Source organism: Anguilla rostrata, chromosome 2 (assembly GCF_018555375.3).
Source record: "Anguilla rostrata isolate EN2019 chromosome 2, ASM1855537v3, whole genome shotgun sequence".
NCBI lineage: Eukaryota > Metazoa > Chordata > Actinopteri > Anguilliformes > Anguillidae > Anguilla > Anguilla rostrata.
Window position 1 is genome coordinate 51,487,835 of NC_057934.1, and position 19,907 is coordinate 51,507,741.

The 19,907-nt window shown below is 39.4% G+C and overlaps 1 protein-coding gene across 2 annotated transcripts in view; it reads right to left on the reverse strand.

Annotated features, from left to right (window-relative positions):
- The window catches only part of cyth3a (cytohesin 3a), a 33,449-nt gene that overhangs the window by 3,428 nt on the left and 10,114 nt on the right, over positions 1–19,907 (reverse strand). Inside the window, exons 2-12 of one of the 2 annotated variants that reach the window (XM_064322940.1) lie at positions 14,068–14,150; positions 13,718–13,782; positions 12,957–13,023; positions 12,352–12,470; positions 10,398–10,478; positions 9,546–9,658; positions 7,305–7,453; positions 6,562–6,673; positions 2,422–2,498; positions 1,688–1,759; positions 1,285–1,439 (exon numbers count right to left, since the gene is read on the reverse strand). In XM_064322940.1, the coding sequence (XP_064179010.1) occupies positions 1,285–1,439; positions 1,688–1,759; positions 2,422–2,498; positions 6,562–6,673; positions 7,305–7,453; positions 9,546–9,658; positions 10,398–10,478; positions 12,352–12,470; positions 12,957–13,023; positions 13,718–13,782; positions 14,068–14,150 (1,093 nt within the window). The other variant, XM_064322942.1, reaches the window with a different exon arrangement.

A 19,907-nucleotide genomic window follows, 5' to 3' on the forward strand; every position in this document is an offset into this window, starting at 1 on the left:
TCCGAAAGAAGCCTTGGTGATATTAACACTGAAGATCGTAGGGTTTTTATGATCTTATATCCAGTAAGGACGAGGTGTACATGTTTTTAAACAGTATTTTGCCTTGTATCAATTCAGATCTATTCAAAACATCCCCCAACATTCCACATGCGCAGTATTTTCACTGCTATCTAATAATCTAAAATTGCACTTCTGCAAAATGGTACAGAAGGCAATTTGCATAGAGGCTATCTTTTCAATGCCGCCTACTGCTTTGATTTGAATTCATAGTAAATGAAGCATTGTACAAATTCAAATTTTCCCCCCAGGTCTAAAGACAACCAAAGTGTTTGCATTCTAGATATTTCTTGGTTGCATACACATAACTATTCTGGCAGAAGGTAGCATAGCACAAAAATAACCGTAACATGTTCAGAAAAAAGCATCCGAGAAAACTGCATAAATAACCTGGAGTATAACGTATATTTCTAAAAGGTTACTTTTTAGTTTTTTATGACAAAAACACATAACAGTCTGTTAGCTGGCCACAAGAACAAGGAACAGACACTCAAACAGAGACAAAATCTGTACAAGACTTCATCTTTATTCTGGATTTTATCAACCGGAAAACCATTTAAACCCCCAGAGAAATTCAGTGTTATCGCTCAAACATGGTGAGAAAGTCTCGCTCTGGACACAGCTGAATGCCATTAAAGTTTCCAGTGAAGAGTGTTTCTAAAACACTTGGCTGTACGCTGATTCTTCTGAGCCTGTATTTGACAGTGTTTGGGTTTGATCTGTGTTTGAGGGCTACTCAAAGTCTCAGATTGAAAATTTGAGACAACCATTTAGCCATCCCCATGTAGGACATGCCATGGTCAGGACATTTTTAGACAGCATCTGTGCTCCTACTGGATATATAGTTACGCTCTTTGTGGCATGATGTAAATATTTTCCATGACAAACTTTAATATTTATAGTACAGTAATATAATACCATGAAATTCACCTCATTATCACATTATCATTATCAAAGTTGTTTAGCTTTTCCCTTCAATAACAAAATAAGAATGTTATCCAGAGCGACTTACACAACTTCTTACATAGCAATTTACATTGCAGATGGATATATACAGAAGCAGTGCAGGTTACTTTAGCTCTGTTACTTTGTTACTATGTTACGTTTTAGTGGTACTCACATTGTTTATCAAAGCTTGAAAAAAACAAAATACAAACAAAAATATGCATGTTATGACCTTCAGATTGAAGCAGCTAGTGGTAAAGGAATGAGGCGGAAGGGCCTTACTTTATTGACTTGATCCACTCTTCCTTCTCCTCTGGTGTGGGAGCAGATATCCTGTAAACCACGTGGTTCCCCTCCACCACCCGGCCGTCAGCCTCCGTCTTGCACGCCTTGATCACCTGGCCTTTGTGATTGGGGTTATACAGCTCGAAACAGTTCTGAAAGAGAGGCAGACCATGCCAGACAGGTGCTTATCTTCAATAAACTCGGATTATACCGGCACATGAAATTCAAAGCATCTGCGGTATTAAGAGATTAAATTATTTGGGAAAATATGAATCTTATCCTGACACAAAATAAAAAATAGCTCTCATGAGAATTCATTCAGAGTGTCTGACACACAGATGCTTGATTACTGTAGAATACTGATGCCTAGCCAGGACTTCTGAACAGTCATGTGACTTACAGGCTTCCTGGGTTCCTCGACCTCCCTGATGCTCAGGTTTTCCAGAGGGATGATCCCGCGAGGCTCCTTGTCCTGTGAGAAGCATTTACATAGCTAAGCCAATGGTTTTCCAATATGTCATGTAATATCTCCCCTTCACTGGGTGTCATGGCAACGAGCAAGATTTTACTGAGGTGTAGATCAATAACACAAAAAAGAGAAGCAGCTCTACAATGGGGAGCTATTGGCTCTGCCAAATCATATGAAACTTCACTGTGCCAGGGGCTTTGTTAGCACAGGCCCACCATGTCCTAGTCTGGGCCTCCTGGTGTGACTGGGCAGCAGGGGGATGTCTACCATGGTGTGTGACCTAGGCAGTGGGCATCTTTTACCTGGGGGGTACAGCTAGATGTTATGCTGGAGAGCTCCCAGGTGATGATGCTTCATGTGAATGGCCCAATGTGAGTTGTGGTAAAGTCCATTGGGGCAGAGGACTGTCTCCCTAATTCTCTCTCTCTCTCTCTCTCTCTCTCTCTCTCTCTCTCCCTGTCTCTCTCTGTCTCTCGATCACACACACACACACACACACACCATTTTCACACTGAAAATGATCTAATAAAATCTAAATCAGTTCTTCAATAAAAGTCTGATACAATCAGCAGAGGTTTTGAGTTTAAATCTTGACTTGGTACAGATCTGAAAGCCAAACTGGTAGTATCTAGTTTTGGAGTCTACACAAGTAAATGAAAACTTACTGTTGTGTACTCAAAGTAATACAGGCAGTTGTCAGTCAAAATGAACCACCTCCGTTTCCAGGTTTTCACTCTTCCTCCTGCAGTAAAACAAAACACATGATGTGTGAGAAAAGACAGATAACCTTCTGAGAAGTAAAACAGCCCAACAATGCAGATGGGGGTGAATACAAATCCTGACAAACTGCCAGTGTTGAAAATAACATGTATTTTTCAAGATTTTCTGTCGAAACTAACTGTCTGCAGATCTACGGTTTTTATGAAATTTGATGCATTTGGTCCTAGCAATAACAACGGCTGCTTGAATCCCTTCCCCAAAATTCTGTCAGAAGCTGAATGTTTTCTTAAGACACCCTCCAGAGAGGAAATGGGGAAGGAAAAATGTGCATTCAATTTCATCAAAAATTTCAGTAATGCAAGATTTTCACGTGTGACAGCATGCGTTTCCTCAGCGAGAGGGGCCAGGGCATACAGAGTAATTCAAACTGTATTACCTCCATGCCAAATAATTACATTTCTGCATGAGACAAAACAGGCAAAAAAACAAGTAGCTTAGTAGTATTATTTCTGCAATGAATGTATTTGATTGAGATGTCAGTGTAAATTAAGATTTTAAATATGACGTTTTCTAAAAGCAGAGATGCATTCAACAAAACTCCAGCCCTTTTCTCTTGTTACAACATATGCCTCATTTTCTTTGTTACAATCACCAGTTCCAATCCATTCAATTTTAGATAATTTTGCTCAAAACAAGATGCTTTTTTCAAAGAGGTACTCTAATTTTATCTTTTTTTGCTTTAAAAATGTCTTCTAATAATTCCATCAGAAATCAAGATGTATAAACATTGCACACACCATATTTACGTACACACAAAATGTCCTTTTTTGTATAATTCTCAATCTAATGTGGTACAGGCACCACACCCTGAATTCAGGCTTATTCTTCAAATAAATCAGATGTTCACACCCCTTTCCTTTTCATTTGAAGTGATGCAGTGAGTCTGTGCATTCCCCATGGATGATGACATCACCTCTGCCGTGAATCAATTAGTGCTCTAGTCCCTAGAGCAAGGGACCTGGGTATTTTCAGCTGTTGAGCTAACTGTGTTCTTGCCAGGAGCTGTGTTATGTGGTTAGAGAAGGACGCAGCTCGATCTCCCCTCAAACCACCATTGGTTGCAGACTCAGTACAGCACAGCTTCAGCTGAGGCTCACTGCAGCCAGTGCCACCAGCACTCATCGTCCCTCTCTCAGCACCTCTCTCACAATGAGGCTCATTCAGAACAGAACACACCCAACACAAACCACATTCACCCGCTAATACACTCCACTGTTGAGTAAGGCTTGCGGGTTCTGCTGCAGTAAGCCTCTTTTTGTTCTGAGTACTGTAGAGTGCGACCAAACCCCCATTCTTGCCCATATGCATGAGCACACCCCATTCGCAGAAATTGTTGTGTTCCGCTTCCAAATAGCAGTACCACGCCATAACCTTCCCCCACTTTATCTGAATCATTTACACTGTATTGAGTTCTCCCTAAAGCAACACAACCCCTGTCAATGTATTTGCATACTGTAGTCACTGTGTATGTGTCCAACTGAAGAAAGCAACACAATACTTATGGAAAAGGGTTGGAGTTCCAACAGTGCCAGCCTTCCATTTAATTACCTGGAAAACCATTGAAATCGAATAATTATGTAGTAAAGGGAGAGCATTATCCCACGGGCAGTTCAGCTGAATTTAACACGCAAGGCAAAAGAGAAAAACCGTCATTAGAAGAAATGAGCAAATGCAGCTTGTGGAGAGAGGAGGGGACCCCAGTGAGAAAGACTGTAGCCGGCGGCCAGCCATTATGACACAGCTCTAATGACGCAGTAGTGTTGGGCAACAGCAGCACACAGGTTGAGTCCGGGCAGGCCTGGAGGAGAGACAATCACAATGGGCGGCAGGCCGTGCCTGTAGTCCTGGCGGGAGATCCGTTTCTCCTCTCATTCAGGTGGAATGCGCACAAAGCCTTGCTGCAGTGGGAAGTGGGCAGTGGCGCTTACAGTAATCCCAAAGTGGTACAGCACCTCCAGTACATTCCTTCCTAGTGTTTCATGGACCATCCCAACCTACGTGTTTGAACAGAGGTCAAGTCTGGAAAAGCCTGGAATCTCCATTTTATAGTTAATTTCTGTTTGTTTGAACTCATTTTTTTCATTCCTGTTTTGGAATCATCAATTCAAAATAGAAAAGGCAAAGAAATGACACAACTGAACACAACCTAAGCCTTAAAATTCCTTATTATCAATCCTGACAGTTAATGCTGATGGTATATAATCCATGTAAGGACATATAAGAATTGTATTTTCTTTGAGGAGTTATATGTGCACATCATCGCAACTAAATATAATGAATTAAAACATCACAAAATTGTAGACTGTAACATTCCTTGAGAAAGTCCACTATACCAGCAACCTTTCTTGGCATTTGAGACACACGTGAGATTCGCATAGAGTGGACTTAATTAGCCAGCCGCGGCCTTGCACACAGTGAGAGGTAGGTGCCAGTCTGAGCCAGCATGTGAGGGAGTCAGCAAACCCAGACTTCTCAGTGTTGGGCTGACCTTTCACCCCCTAACTGCCCTAGCCCACTGATCTACCGAGATCAGAACAGTAACCAGGAAATTAGATGGAAGGCACTGTGCAGCTATAGCCTCTGTGAATTACAGCTATCTGACAAAACAGCAAACATTAAGGATGAAAGATAGAAATAGAAATGAGAATGGAAGCAGAGGGGGCAGGGGAGGGATGGGGGGAGGGGGGCCCTCTAGGGTACCTACCTCCTGGTGCACAGTAAGTGGAGACAGCCAGTCACAGAACAGAAAGGTGAGAGGTCATAGGGCATAAGTAAACAAGAAGGCACATTTAAACATCCACCTTTCACAACAAACCAAGCAAAAACAAAAACACACACCAAACAGACAAAATAAAAGCACAACGATCATGCCAGGGAGGGCAGGGAAGATGGGAGGAGAGGAGGAGGACACTGTAAAGACAGAATAGAAACATACAAAACGTATTTAATCTTCCGAAGTAAGATTTCCTTAATTCAGACATGTTTATCAAGAATTGAATCTGCCTCATTTATCTTTCCATAAGGTACAGCTTCTCCACTAAAAGCCTGAAAACAAAGAAATTTGCATGAAAAGACAGGTAATATTGGCATTGCCACCTTTTACCTGAAAAATAATCTTCTGAAATTTCATTATATTCATAGATTCTGTCCATCTTTACTGTAAATGTTCGTTTTGATTTGTTCATTTTTTCAGCTTTCACTGAACAAGGTGCACCTTAAGGTGTATAAATCCTTAGAGCAGGATGTGGTTTGTGTCAAAATTTCTGAAAGTAGGTTTTCTTCCAAAGCCACTAGTTACTGTACAGTACAGCAGTTGTGTGCTGCCCTGTCATGCTCTGCTGGCTCATTGACTCCTCTCCTCACATTTCCCACTATGCTTTCAGTTCCAAATGACAGCTTCAGACCATATTTATAGTATATATCAGAGAATATTCCATCAGCACTCACATCTAATAATTAAGTTTCAGTCTCAATATAACCTATCAATAATAAGGCCAAACACATTGATACGACCCTTTTCACTATATTTTAAATCCTTATCTACTTGGCAGAAAAGCATTTGCTTGATTAGTAATTCAAAATTAAATTTTGTCAATGGGGTCCATGTTGGGTTCTGAACCCATAAGTTCTTAACATAGCAAACTGGTTAAAGAAAGTTCCACATTGCAGTCCCATCACAGAATACACATGACAATTATGTCACCTGTCAAAATAATTTCACCCTTTTACTATTATATGAATACCTTACCATCCACACAGGATTATCTCTTTCAGAACTTTCCTGCCTCTGATGAAGGATGCAAATCAACCTCCTGTTCACTGAGAAGCATCTGATGTGGTTCAAGGACTTTTCTTAAGCATTTTCATCAAAGGTTTATAGGAGCTGCCTTGAAACAACACTGATCATATGTGGGGTTCTAGAATGAGACTTGCTTCTTTGCGTGCAGTGCCAAGATGAATGAGGCAGAATTACAGAATGTGGAAGGGCCCCTTTTTGCCGCTGGTTAGTCCATATCGCTACTAACCTAACTTCAACAGCCACCCTTCTCTGTCCGGGTTGAAGAACGTGTGCGTCAGGTCGTTTCCATCGTCTTCTGGGATTTTGAATGGTTCGTTCTTAATACTTTCATATAAATTCTGAAATAAAGAGAGAATATGGGGTTGTTGATGTATGACCTATTATAAAAGATGAGTCACCAGTGAGATACTGTCGTTGATCTTTGATGGATCGACTAAACAATAAAAAGTCCAGATTAAGAAAAATAACAAAATCTGTTCTGAGTCATTGGTTAACTTCATTGCCAATAGGGTTTCAGGTGAGTGAGAAATGCAATGCAATGGTACATGGCCTCCATCTAAATATTTACATCACTGGTCTGCCCGCTAACCAAACATTTAACATGAAATATTTCTGGAAAGAGCAATACTAAAATTAGGCCAGACAGTTTGTACATCTGAAGATCTTGGTCAAAAGGATGAACTAATCATTTAGGAAAACATGGGGTATGCTGTCCAAAAATATTCCAACATATCCGGACATTTATACTGACCAAATGGCATTTTCACGCAGAGGTTATACAACCATATCAAGTTATAGTTTGTGTATTTATCACCGTGTACAGTGCAGCAAGCATGCCTGGAAAAGCAGGAAACAGGCAGATGAAGTTCATTGTCCCTCTGCATAACCCCCATACAGAGTCTTCAAAGTATTACTTTCAGAGAGTGCAGAGGACTTTGGCTTATTCAGCTGCATGCAGAGAACTCTTACTCTCAGAAGCTCCTCTGGCAGGTCTCCTCCTTCATTGATCCCACGGTTCATGGAGATAAACCTCTCCACCGCTGGCTTGTCCCGAACGTTGGGGTTATGCAGACTGGTGTTCAGCATGATGATGGCAAAGGAGAGCACGTAGCATGTGTCTGCATGGCACAGAGACGTTGAGTCACACACAGATAAATATGTGTAAATAATTTTTGAGCAGCTATTTTTCCCTGTTTGTTCAATACAAATTTGAGGCATGTGTTACTGTCTCAATGCCCTCGGTTAATGCTGGACGGCATGCACAAGTGCATCCTTTGAAAAGTGTGCAGCATGCCATGGCTTCTTTTCACTCTGCAATCTACATACTGAGTGGTTATTACAGAGAACAGAAAAACTTAAACAGCTGATCTAGACAGTCTACATGTGGTTGATGTGCAGTCACAATGGAGAAATGATGCAGGGAATCACCCATAGCCCTCCCTCCATGGGTGATACTATGGCCAAATATACCGTCCCACAGACCTCCTGGCCTGTGGGACGTCTCAGCTGGATATACTAACCAAAATCTACACAAGCTTCTGAAGATAAGTTCCTTTATAATTAAGTTTAAATACATTTTGTGAATAGCTTTAGCTTTTTAGTCTTCCAGGCTATGTATCCTTTGTTTTATTTGTAAATTAAATGTTATTTCTGAGTGCACAGATCAAAAAGATCAGAACAGAACACTACTCACAGCTGGGGATATAACTTCTTCAGTAGAAAAGGCAATACGTTTTGTTAATTATGAATTTTTTCACCCTGTTTTAAATAAAACAAACACTCGGCCTCAGACATTTATAGATCAGCGGGCATGCACGGAAAATCAAAACAGTTTGGAAAGGAGAAAATTCTAGCCTTGGTATTAATGCACCAATGCATAAAAGTCCCTGTCTCTAAATAAATCATTATACTGTGCTAGTTACTGACAGACTTATTTTCTGCTGGTTGGTGCAGGACTGGCTCGGTGGACAGAAGAGCCTACACAAACTGTGTGTGCAGTCTTTATCTGACTGTGCCTAGTTGTGCTGAGAGCCCCAGGACCATTTAAGTCAGCGAACACAAAGCCTCTGTTGCTCTCAGAGGAGATGACTCTTCACAGAGCCATAACTCAGCCTTATACTTTCCTTACTAGGCACATCAGTACACAAATATGCATTAGTCACATATGATAAATCAAAGCAAACAGCATTGGTAAAAAAAATAAAAATATTCTGGGTTCAAACACAGAGGGAGGACAATAGAAGTGCTGCATAGATTTTTGCATGTCTTAGACAAATGAACAAATTATACTGGACCTAAATATATTAAAGTATCTTTAGGATGCCAATTAGACTATACAAGTTCCCTGTCCTTTTAGACTACATGGGGTACCTGCAACCTTTCAAATGCACCAGGTCATCCAGGGCTGTGTTGTGCAGCCTACTTGGATCACGTGGTCATCTACAATGCGACCTCAAACAACTCCATCATCACCACCATCTACAACCCTGTAACTCCCACGTAACTCATTAAACAGTTTGTGTGGGTGAGCAGGTGCAAATGTTAACCTTAAGCAGCTAGACAATAATATATTAAACAAGTTATTCAGGTAATTATTCTATGCATTGTTACAAACAGCCTCAGTTTTTATTTCAATGTAAATTAACAGCATTTGTACCACTGTTTTCTGAGTGGCTTGGTTTTTTTTTGTGCTATATATTTTGTTTATAGATTGGTAGTATATTTGTTTCTGTATTTGGGTATACTGTATAATTGAATATAATGTTGTATACATTATTCATTTCAGCAACCAGAGTGCCCCCCATAATTCACATTTTGGCATACTGTACAATTGATTTATGCAACATGTTTACCTTAAAGTAAAACAGTTCAGGGCACAGCAATATGGGATCTGCTAACTTACAGACCAAACTATTGTTGGTAAAAAAATTTTAAAAAGCAACACTGCTAGAAACCTATTGTGTTCAATGAATGGGTGGAAATATTTCATTCTTTGAAAAAACTGATTTTAAAGGGCTTATTTCATTCTTTGAAAAAATTGATTTAAAGGGCTTTTATGTCAAAAAGAAACTGCATAAAAACAACAAAGATGTGTTTGATTTGGTCTTTACAGAGTCTTGGAATAATGGAAATGTACCAAAAAAGGATTGATATAATCTTGCATGGAACTTAAGGAGGGGTTTAGCCCTGTTTCACTGCTGAGACTCTGACCTGTGGATTGAAAGACTCCTGGGTTACACTGGCAGTAGCGTGACGCAAAGGCCTCCATCATCCGATCAATTTTCTGAGCTTCTCCAGGGAGTCTAAAGCTCCACAGAAATTGCCTGACACAGTGAGAGAGAGCAGGAAAGAAGGGGGGATAGAGAGAGCAAGAGAGAGAGAGAGAGAGAGATGGATGATCCACAGAAAGTGTCTAATAGAGCTGGGTGTCCTGCACTCCAGGGTAGCTCTATACAGTAGGCCTGGGAGCAGTCATCATCTGCATTCTCTCAAGCAATGTGACAATTTAAGCAGGCTCCAGTGACAGCCAGAGCCCCTTCTGCAGCTCATAACAGACACAGTCACTGTGCACAGCGCCATTCTGTGATAAATTACCAGAGTTCACAGGCTATGAGTCACCCTCTTATATCTGGTTCCTTTATTTGTCATAAGATGGAGGTAGGGTCAAAGCATGTAGAATGAAATATGGCCAGACCATTGTTAAAAATGGCACTCCATTATTGCTTCGGTTCAGATTTTTCCCTGACTTAAATATGTTGAATGATTTCAGCAACATGATCAGTCTTTCGGATGACAACCCAGTGTGAAACCATGTTGTTGCGGTAATATCAAAATCACTGACTTAGGGACTGTATCAACAGTATGCTGCTTCCCTTTTCCACCATGTGTTTAACCTCCTGTTGTGCTACATTTCTTCAAACACACAGACAATAAATGATTCACAGCACATAAGAGTACCACCAATCCCACTATCTGGGATTTAGTTATGTGGACCTCAAATCAGTTCACTAATGGCATTGTCTTCCAGTGTCTTCTCCATGATAAAGAGAACCTGTGGCTCACCTCAAAGCCTGCACAAGGTTAAGATCTGCAAACTCATGAAGCTCCACAAATGCCTGGAGGACCTTGATGTTAAAATCATCCCTAAGAGAAGAAAAATGGAATTCATGTCAGGAAATGTGCTACTTTTCAATGAACAGACACAAGATACCCCGGGAAAATTGTGAAAATATTGAACATACAAACTTGGGTTATGTCAGCGATATAGAAATAATATTTTCACTGTGATATATAGGGCATTTTGTAGCAAAAATCCCTTTTGTAACATTCCATCAATTTTCCCCTTTAAATCAGCCCATATCACAGTGTCTCTTGAAGCAATTTAAACATTAATCAAAAACCTTTGGGAGATCAGGGTTCACAGTGCTCATAGTTTAACATGGTTGCAGATGCATTTGTTAAACATGAACTTGAACTCGGAGCTGATACCTAAAAATACCTACATACATATGGCACTGGACAGGGTCTTGAGAAATGTCACCCTGCCACTGTACCACATAGTCTGCATTCATATATGACAGTTTAAGCACACACTGTACTGTAACAGGTAACATATCATTCTGGTATACAAACAGTCTTTTAAAAATAATCTTACTGCATTAGCATTACAGCCACCATGGGCATAAATGCACACCGATGGTAGGGTAGATGCCATAAAACACATTGTCACTGTGAAAAGCTATCCTTGTTTAGAATAAATTCACAAGTTGACTAAAGCTCATTGAATTGGAAGACATTATCCTAAGATTGATTCCTGTTGCCAGATTTAAGTGTTAATAGTTGAGATATCTATGCACAGCATTAACACTGGCAAAAAGAGAATCAGGTGAGGAAAATAAGGAATAAACTAATTTGCTGTGACATGCAGGATTACACACTTTTAACCCAACTCACCATTTCACTTTCTCTCTATCTCTCTCTCACACACACTCTCTCTCTCTGTTGTGTAAATGTCCCTTTTTCTTTTAAACATGCGATAATATTTTCTTTAAATGTCATTCAAAAGTAATATTTTATTAGAAATTTTTAATACTGCATTTCTCCCACACCATACAATGTCATGGATAATGGTGTCTGTTTTAGTATTTGATAATAGCTGTAGATAATGTAAATAATAAATGTTAGTATAATTTAAAGATATAAAATCAACACTATCATTTAATTAATGTTAAAGGTGACCACATTATGACTGGAACATTAATGAAAGATGTGTCACCACGTATGCAAATAACAAAGACAGTAACTGTCACATGAATATAAATACAAAACCGAGAATCAATACTCCGTGACATTTGTCTGTTTGAAAAGGCATTCAGAGGTTTGGCTAGCGAACAAAAACCCAAAGGATCAAAGTCTTCAGGTCAGCTCCAGTAATCAGACATAAAAAACTGTGCAATACACCATGTGAGCCTTTCAATAACAATCACTTAATGCTAATTCATAACTGCTCAGCCAAATCATTCAACAACAGTACACGTACAATATTACAATGGAGTAGTACGGGTGTTTTCCATGACCAGACCCACTCGCAGATCTTTGCACATAAAAAAAAAACACTGTGCTTGTTTTGGAACAAACCACTACCTTGAATGAATTCAGACTTTGATTCCACGATTCTTTATCAGATTGTGTTATTGTGTGAGGACATCATTTGACTGTTTGAACAGAGGAGGTACAGCAATATTTTAGTTTTTTAATGCAGGTCTCCCAGGCTGGCTTGTTTTCATTGGCAACATAACAAACACATTGCAGGAATGATTTGTATTGTTTGTGGAAAACTATTTTCATCTATAAATCCAGACTGTTAATTTCCTGAAACTCAGAAGTACAGATCTGGTTGACTGGCATTATACAGGACACACATAAATATAGCAAAGACACATGCAGGAAACAAATAAAAAAATATTCATTATTTCATGAAAAGATATTCAGGTGCAAAAAAGATCTTGACACTTACCGCTCCCCTAAGTAATCCCCAATAACAGTTTTGTTCAGACCCTCGCCTTTGTACAGAAACTGTGCAATGTCTTCAGGAGTGTTCTGTAACAGGTCGTTTTCCAGGAGAAACTGAATTCCCTGTAATTAAGACAAAGTTTATCATTTTAACAAAAGCACTAGGATAGCTACATTTACTTTACCAAAACTTTTTGGGTACCATAAATAAATAAATTGTGCGTAAAAATACTTGACTACTTGAGATCATTGACTATTTAAACATAGTCTTTGTTAAATTGGTAATTCATCACCAAACAATCATCTCTGATTTAAGAAGATAAAAAGGCCTTACATTTTGCTAGGCATAAACAATACAGTTGATCTTCACAATAACTTTGCCTGTAAATTGTCAGCAGCTGTAGTAGATGGACTCTATGTTTTTAAGAAACAAACCTATTAAAATGCCTGTAAAAATAAATGCACTTCACATGACCTGTCAGTCTCATGTGGTTTGTGTTTTACTCATTCTGTTTTTCGACCGTAAATTCTCCCATTAAACTGAGCAGAACCAAATAAGAATTTTAAGCCACTTTATAGACAAACGAAGAAAGTAATATATAAACTTACTTTTTTAGGATCCATATTAAATTTCTTCCTGCCCATGGCAATCTGTTTGTTTCTCTGTGATGTTTTGCTGCAATATGGCATTCAGAATGTTGTTTAGTCATTTGATGAAAAAAAAGATCGGTACATTTTTCAAAAACAGTACATTTGAATTATTTTCTGTTATGAGGGTATATGAATTTACCAAAGACTTGATTCAGGTATTCAGTTCTAGATGGTGAACAGGGGCACAGTTTTTAATATAAATGATCAACCACAAACCTGTAATACAAATATGTCTGAATAGCTTTAAGCACTCAGAGCAGGTATCGCACACCACACAATGAAAATTTTGGTCACAGTGAATTTGGCCACTCTTATGCTTAGAGGTGACGGTTCAATCCAAAATGACGGCCACTGACTCTGCATGGTGCTGTGCTTTTAAGAGACGGATGGAGTGGAGGGTCTGCTTTGGACTTCATGCCACTGATGCCACAATCTGGAGTTCTGAACATGTGAGCCATCCCAGCTTAGACAGGTCTACAGCTGTGATCACTTAGTCTGGAAATTTCACCTGCGACGCTTCCATTAAGCGATTGTGTCTGAGCCAATTCACTAAACACAGCCATTTACACTGAGGCTGTGGACCCATAATACATATAATTAGCATAGGCTTGTGATGACAGCCTAAAACAAATATTTGAATGCAGACTGCACTCTTTCAGTTAAGATTAAAGGATAGAGATTATATGTAATTGTTTGCATCTAAGCTGTGCTGTACTCACCTCTCCCCCACACATGTCAACTGTTCAATTTCAGTCATGACTTCAGCAATCTCAAACTTCAACCTCTGCAAGAGATTTTGAGACATTTTACCTGAACGTCCTCTAACTTGCATAGTTACAGGAATCTTGTTTTCATAGCAATGAACTGCAATGATTCAACATGACATTTCGTCTTTCAACACCTTTAATACTTAACATGAAGAAACCTTAATCCATTGCTGAATCCCAGCATTTCTTACTCCTGAAAGGTTTGGAAAGCTGAAAACTGTAATCAGTGCAACATGTTACCATGCTCTGTTAAGAAGTGAGGAGACATTTAGCCGTTTATACAAGCAGATAAATTTGGTCACCTCAATATCATCCAACAGCTCTTTTTTCCTCCGTCGTATGTTTGACAGCTCGTCCCTTTCATCTAGCGAGAGATCCTCAGGTACTGCAAGAGATTGCACAAGGGAATTAGCCAGGACCGTGTACCTGCTGCTCACAATGTATTTAACTTTGACATAAATATAGCTGTAATTTCTTCCATATAACCCATTTGATCAAATACAGTAGAAAAATTGCATTTGCTGAATTAATATGAGAGCACAAATAAATCTTCCACATGCAATTGCTCCTGCCATGAGGAAATTAAAGTGTTTGCCCCTGAATACTTAGAGAAATATACCATAAATAAAAATCCATCGAGATAGAGTTTCTTCCCATTAAAATGAAAGCGCCCCTATAAATTATAATAACCTTGGACCTCAACCCACAGACAAGGGCTAGGGATCTAGTAAAATGAAAATCAGTGCATTTATTATTTGAAAGTGTCAGCAATAGCTTGTTTTTTGCTTTATCACAGCAGTGAGGCCAGAGTTACGTGCCAGACCTACTCTGAGTACAGGATATTGTTTGTTTAATGTACAAAGTACATAAACATGAATTATGGACGATCACTTCCGCTATAATCAAAAACTGCTCCAGTCTCTCCTAACCATTCCTCTGTAACGGAACATTTCACAAAACTCACATCAGCACATTATCAATGGAAATGACTCATAAAAGGACCAAACCAGCTTGTCTCTTTCGTAAAAGCCAGGAATATGCCTCCAACTTCTTTCAAATTTAGCAGAAGCAAATGACATTGTTCCTTCATGTCCTGTGTTGCTCACTTCTTTGCATCCATTGCAGAGTAGAAACCCCAGCGTCTTGATAAGCCCAGCTTTTTTCAGTCCACTCAGCAGCTTTGAGATACAGTTTTCAATTGTTAATAAAAAGGAAAGCTTTTTAACAATGATACATACCAGTACTTCCAGTGGAGTAGTAAGCATACGTTTTGAGGAATCATATTATACAGGAAAGGGCAAAAGCCTTACAGCCAAAAAATATAACGTATAAATTGAACATGAAAATGCACTGGATTCCCAGCTGAGCTAATGCTGTGGCTGAAATACAAAGATATAGAGATTATTCTATGAGGCTATGTCTCCACACAATGCTCTCTGGCTCTTCATACAGTACATAAAGCTCTGATTGTCAAGTGGTCCCCTGTAGGCAGGCTGCATAATGTGCAAAACAGAGCATGCACCCTCCTACACTTTTCAAAGAATACCATCCAAGAAAAAGAGAAAAGTGGCTCCATTCATGGCAGTTGAACTTAAAAAACAATCCCTTCTGTGTGTTTGCAAGCACACTGACAGGAATGTGAAACACTTGATATTTTGATCATTGTGGAAGCTCAGTTTTAATGCATTAAACATGGTTTGAATGGAATGGGAGCTGAACCTGTCCACCGGTTCGAATAAGCCAACCTCTCCCGGAACCCTCCCCATACACTAAATGTGGATCATTTTATGAGAAAATGTGATGTTCATATTCATTTTTATTGCTATCCTCCATGTTCTCTAGCAGTACTGCCAATGCAGAATTATGATCACGTTTACCTCTCACATGGACTGACATAAAAATGGCTTTGCCTGTGCAACTTCCATTTTGTGGGGTATGCCCTTCTGCTCGAGGGTTTGATTGAGCATCCATGCAAGATTTGCATGCAGACCCATGGTTATGGATCCAATTTATTTCCATAGGTGTAGTACAAACTTGAACTGATGGCTTTTGTTGCTCCATGTCACTGTTGTTGTTCACACTGCTATAAAAACATCCAAACTGTCACATATGAGTGAAAAAACTGAAATTTGGCTCACACACATCTATGAATCAGAGAAGACTATAAATTGATTTATTTCTATTTATATCAATTTTTTCTATTTTATTTACTTATTTCTATCACTGCTGGCGCAAAGCATAGGAAAAGCAAATCTGTCCAGCATTTCTCCTATATGTACAGAGCACCAATTCGACAATAGCCCGGGGGCTCCTGAGGGGAACTGCGGTCCAAATGGTGTTCAGTAAACACAGAGCAATCGGGCTCTAATACTATAGAATATATACTTAAATCTGTCCACTTTTCATGCCACAGATGATTCTATTTTGGAAGGGCTTCATAGATTTTTTGGGAATTATTGTATTTTGATTAAGAATCAAACATTGTTTTGCCTGGTGCCTACTATCTATATCCCTCCCCACATCTCTCTGTCTAAGCCTCTGTCAGGGATAAGGACAGCACTTAGTTATCTGTTTGTGACAACCCTCACATTTGTGTCTAAATTCTGTTTGCCTCTGTTCAGGACAGAAGTGCAAACTGAAAATGATAATTCACTGTCATTTATTTTAGAAAAGACAGGCCTACATAAGTCCATTAGTTTATGTGACATTAGTTTCTTGGATATAACAAAAATACAACAAGTACAGCTAATGAGCTATGCTGTGAAGGATTTCCTGCTCTACTATAGGCACTTTATTACAATGGACAGGATGCAGACACAAAGTCAGTTGGGTGGGGTTGCATGTTACAATAACAATGTTACGTAGCACAGTTCACCTTAGTTGCTACAATGACCATGTGTAAGCATATGCAAGAGCATTGCGCACTTTTTCTACTTTACTCAATATAGCCTAGATGACAGTGTTTCTATTTTGAAAAATTGTACTGTGAACTGCAAACAAACATGTCTGCGTCCCCTGACTTTAAAATGTTTTACAGTTTTCCAGCTGGCATCATTTTAGCTTTTTCCTACTGTCATATCATTTTCACTGATGCTGCACTGGCTCGGAGTGGTGCTTTGTTTCTACAAGCAGGGTGCACTGAGAATAGCTGACTGTCCCTGCATTGCACTACAGTTCTGTCAGTTTCTCTCTCGGGCATTCTGGTGGCTGTTTGACAGGCCGAGGAAAAGAAGGCTGCTTCCAAACTGAAATAAGTAAAACTTCATAAGTAAAACTTTTTCTTAAAATTCCTAATTCTTCAGCATTTCTGGGAGAAGTTACTGCTTTTGATGGGACGTGGGTCAAGCTAGATTTGTTGCCCTGCTCAGAGGCTTCCTTGACAGACTCACTGACAGAACTACACACATTAGCTGAGTTTGAAACGCAGTACTCATGCAGGAAGGACCTGTATTCCTCACAGAAGCCACTCCACCTGCTCCAGCCTGCCTTCAGTACCTCACGTGAACAGCATTTATCGGAGTAATTTGGCTTACAAAGCAAGCTCTGTTTTTGAGTTCTCATTCACACTTTAGTATCAATGAACACAGTGACCGAATAACACTGCTGTGAGATGACTGCTCTTTTCAAACTTGCTGAACACACGTTAAATGTTAAAGAAGCCATTCTCAATTCAAGCACTCAAACATTAATGAGATTTCATTAAATATTTACTTAGTGCAGAACATTGATGATTCAGGTGAAGCTCCGAGAAGATTTTCCCATGATTCACCCTGCTCTACGGCCCTATATACTATATGGAAGTATCTCATGAATAACCTAAATAAATCTATATGGCTGGACGACTCCTATGTTCTGAAATGGGGCTATATAACTCAAGAAACAGCACTTAAACAAAGTTAAAGTAAGTATAATAACCAACAATTTTTCTAGCAAATGATTTTGAAGTACGTTAACGAAAATAAACCCACCCTGGCTCGCAGACTGGCACTCAGAGCATCGCGTGTAATGTACAGTATTGCAGCTGTAGTAATCTCAGTGAACAAGAAGCAGTGTGGAGTCAGCACAGTAAAAGACAGCAGAAGAAACCATACTATGGAGAGTATCCTTTGCACTGTCATTGCAATAGGCCCTGAGACCCCCCAGTAACCTTGACTGAGCTGTCACCAATGGCAACCAGTGAGCTACAGCAGGGCAGGCAGAATCAGGACTTATCTTTAAACTGATAATAATCCTGGACCTGTGTTTCATGATTAAAAGAGATGCCCAGTTTTAGTCAGGATTGCTGCCAGTAGCCGATTCCTTTTTATTTAATTGTCTCTAATGTGATAGCATTACCATTGTGCACTGCACAACAAACCTTTTTAATCATAACAAAGAGAGATAATTGTGATTTTAACAGAGATAAGAGACTGGTTTTTAACCAGTATTTTTCCCCATTACAATTAAAGTTCCATGGAACATTTACAAAGGAAGAGGCACCACATTATTATATGTACAATTTTTAAAAGCCGAATGGACCGCACATTTACATATCATGCTGTAATATAATTGCACCTTCAAAGGAAAAGGAACACTTAATATAAATGACACATTTTTTGCTGTCCATCAGTGAGCAATTTTGGTGATAATGTTTTTTTTTTGTTCTTAATTCCTTATTATCTCATGATTAGTTCCTCATTATCGGTTCCCTGACTCCAAACTGAAGCACAGTATTTTATCACGGAGGCTTGACCAGGGGAGTTTTTCTACCATCCCCAAAAGATTCTGCTTCTACATTATTTATCATATCATATTTGTTTTTTTTTTCACAACAGCAAAGACCATGAGTGAACGTTTTACTACAATGTTGATTGTTGATTATTTGAATCTGTATTGACAGTTTCTTATTTATACTGGGAAAATATAGTTGAACAGCCACTTCACACCAAACTAAAAACTGTAATGAATTCAATCATACCATTGGATTGAATTTTGTATTTTATAAGTAAGGAGAATTTTAGACCTTGGAAAATGGGTGCACCAATGCCTAGATGATCTAAAAAACTAAGCCTGTGCGGTTTCATTTGTTAAATTATAAATTTAAATTTAAATTCCAGTCGACACAAGGTATCATGCAAATGGCCTTCTTCAGAAGTCCTAATCTGTTATCAGTTAAGCTGTAAAACATTGCTGGAAACACAGCTGGGTGCACTCAAGCTTGCTATCAGCTGTGAGTGTGATATCTAAGCTAGGAACTCTGCATGAGCGCCACATACTGAGAGGCCTGGTGGCTGAGCAGTCAGGATGTCTAGGGGCATGATCCTCATGGTAGTCTGTAAATCCCTGGTCCTCTACTGGCCCTGTTCACCATTCAGTGAGTAAGGCCTGATGGGAAGGCTGTATGTGGAGAACACAGGCTCAGGAAAGAGCTACAGCAACAATGTTTGTTTTATGATAGTGGACATTAATAAGGCTCTACAAATTATATTGCAATTTCAATCCACTGCAGCCCTCTTCGATCCATTCGGGAAATCAATGTTGTGCCTTGCTTCATGCTTTATGATATGGAACCATGTCTCACTGTACTTGAAACAAACAGATTAACGCCAGTGGCAGAGCTATTTTTATCTTCTCCAGCCAGTGCTCTTGAGGGATAAACTGTAGCTTGTGCCAAACTCTGATACCTTTCATTCTTTCTTGTTTTTATGAGCAAAAGCAAAATTGAAAAAAGAACAGTTCCAGTTGCTTATTCATGGGTAAATGAGAGTGGGGAGTTCTCTTTATCTTTGCACACCACCCTGTTTGTAGTGCTTAGCACACCTCTTAATACAGTGCACACTGCCCCAAGTGTTATTATGCTTTAACTGAACCGCCAGCACAATCTGGGCAGAGAAGATGAAGCGAGAGCAAAACTGACCGTCTCCACAGCACTTAGGCCATCCCTCTGTTCACTCATCTGCAGAGCTGTGTTAACCCCACCCCCCACGCATGCACGTACACACACAATCACACACACACACAGAAACTTTGCCTCAGCAAAATAGCATCAGTCTATTTAGCTACTTCATATCACCCATGCTCAATAATCAGCTTAAACACACCAGTCTGAAGATCAGGAATTATACCACAGTAAAAGCAAAGGCCTTCGATACTGAAATCGGTT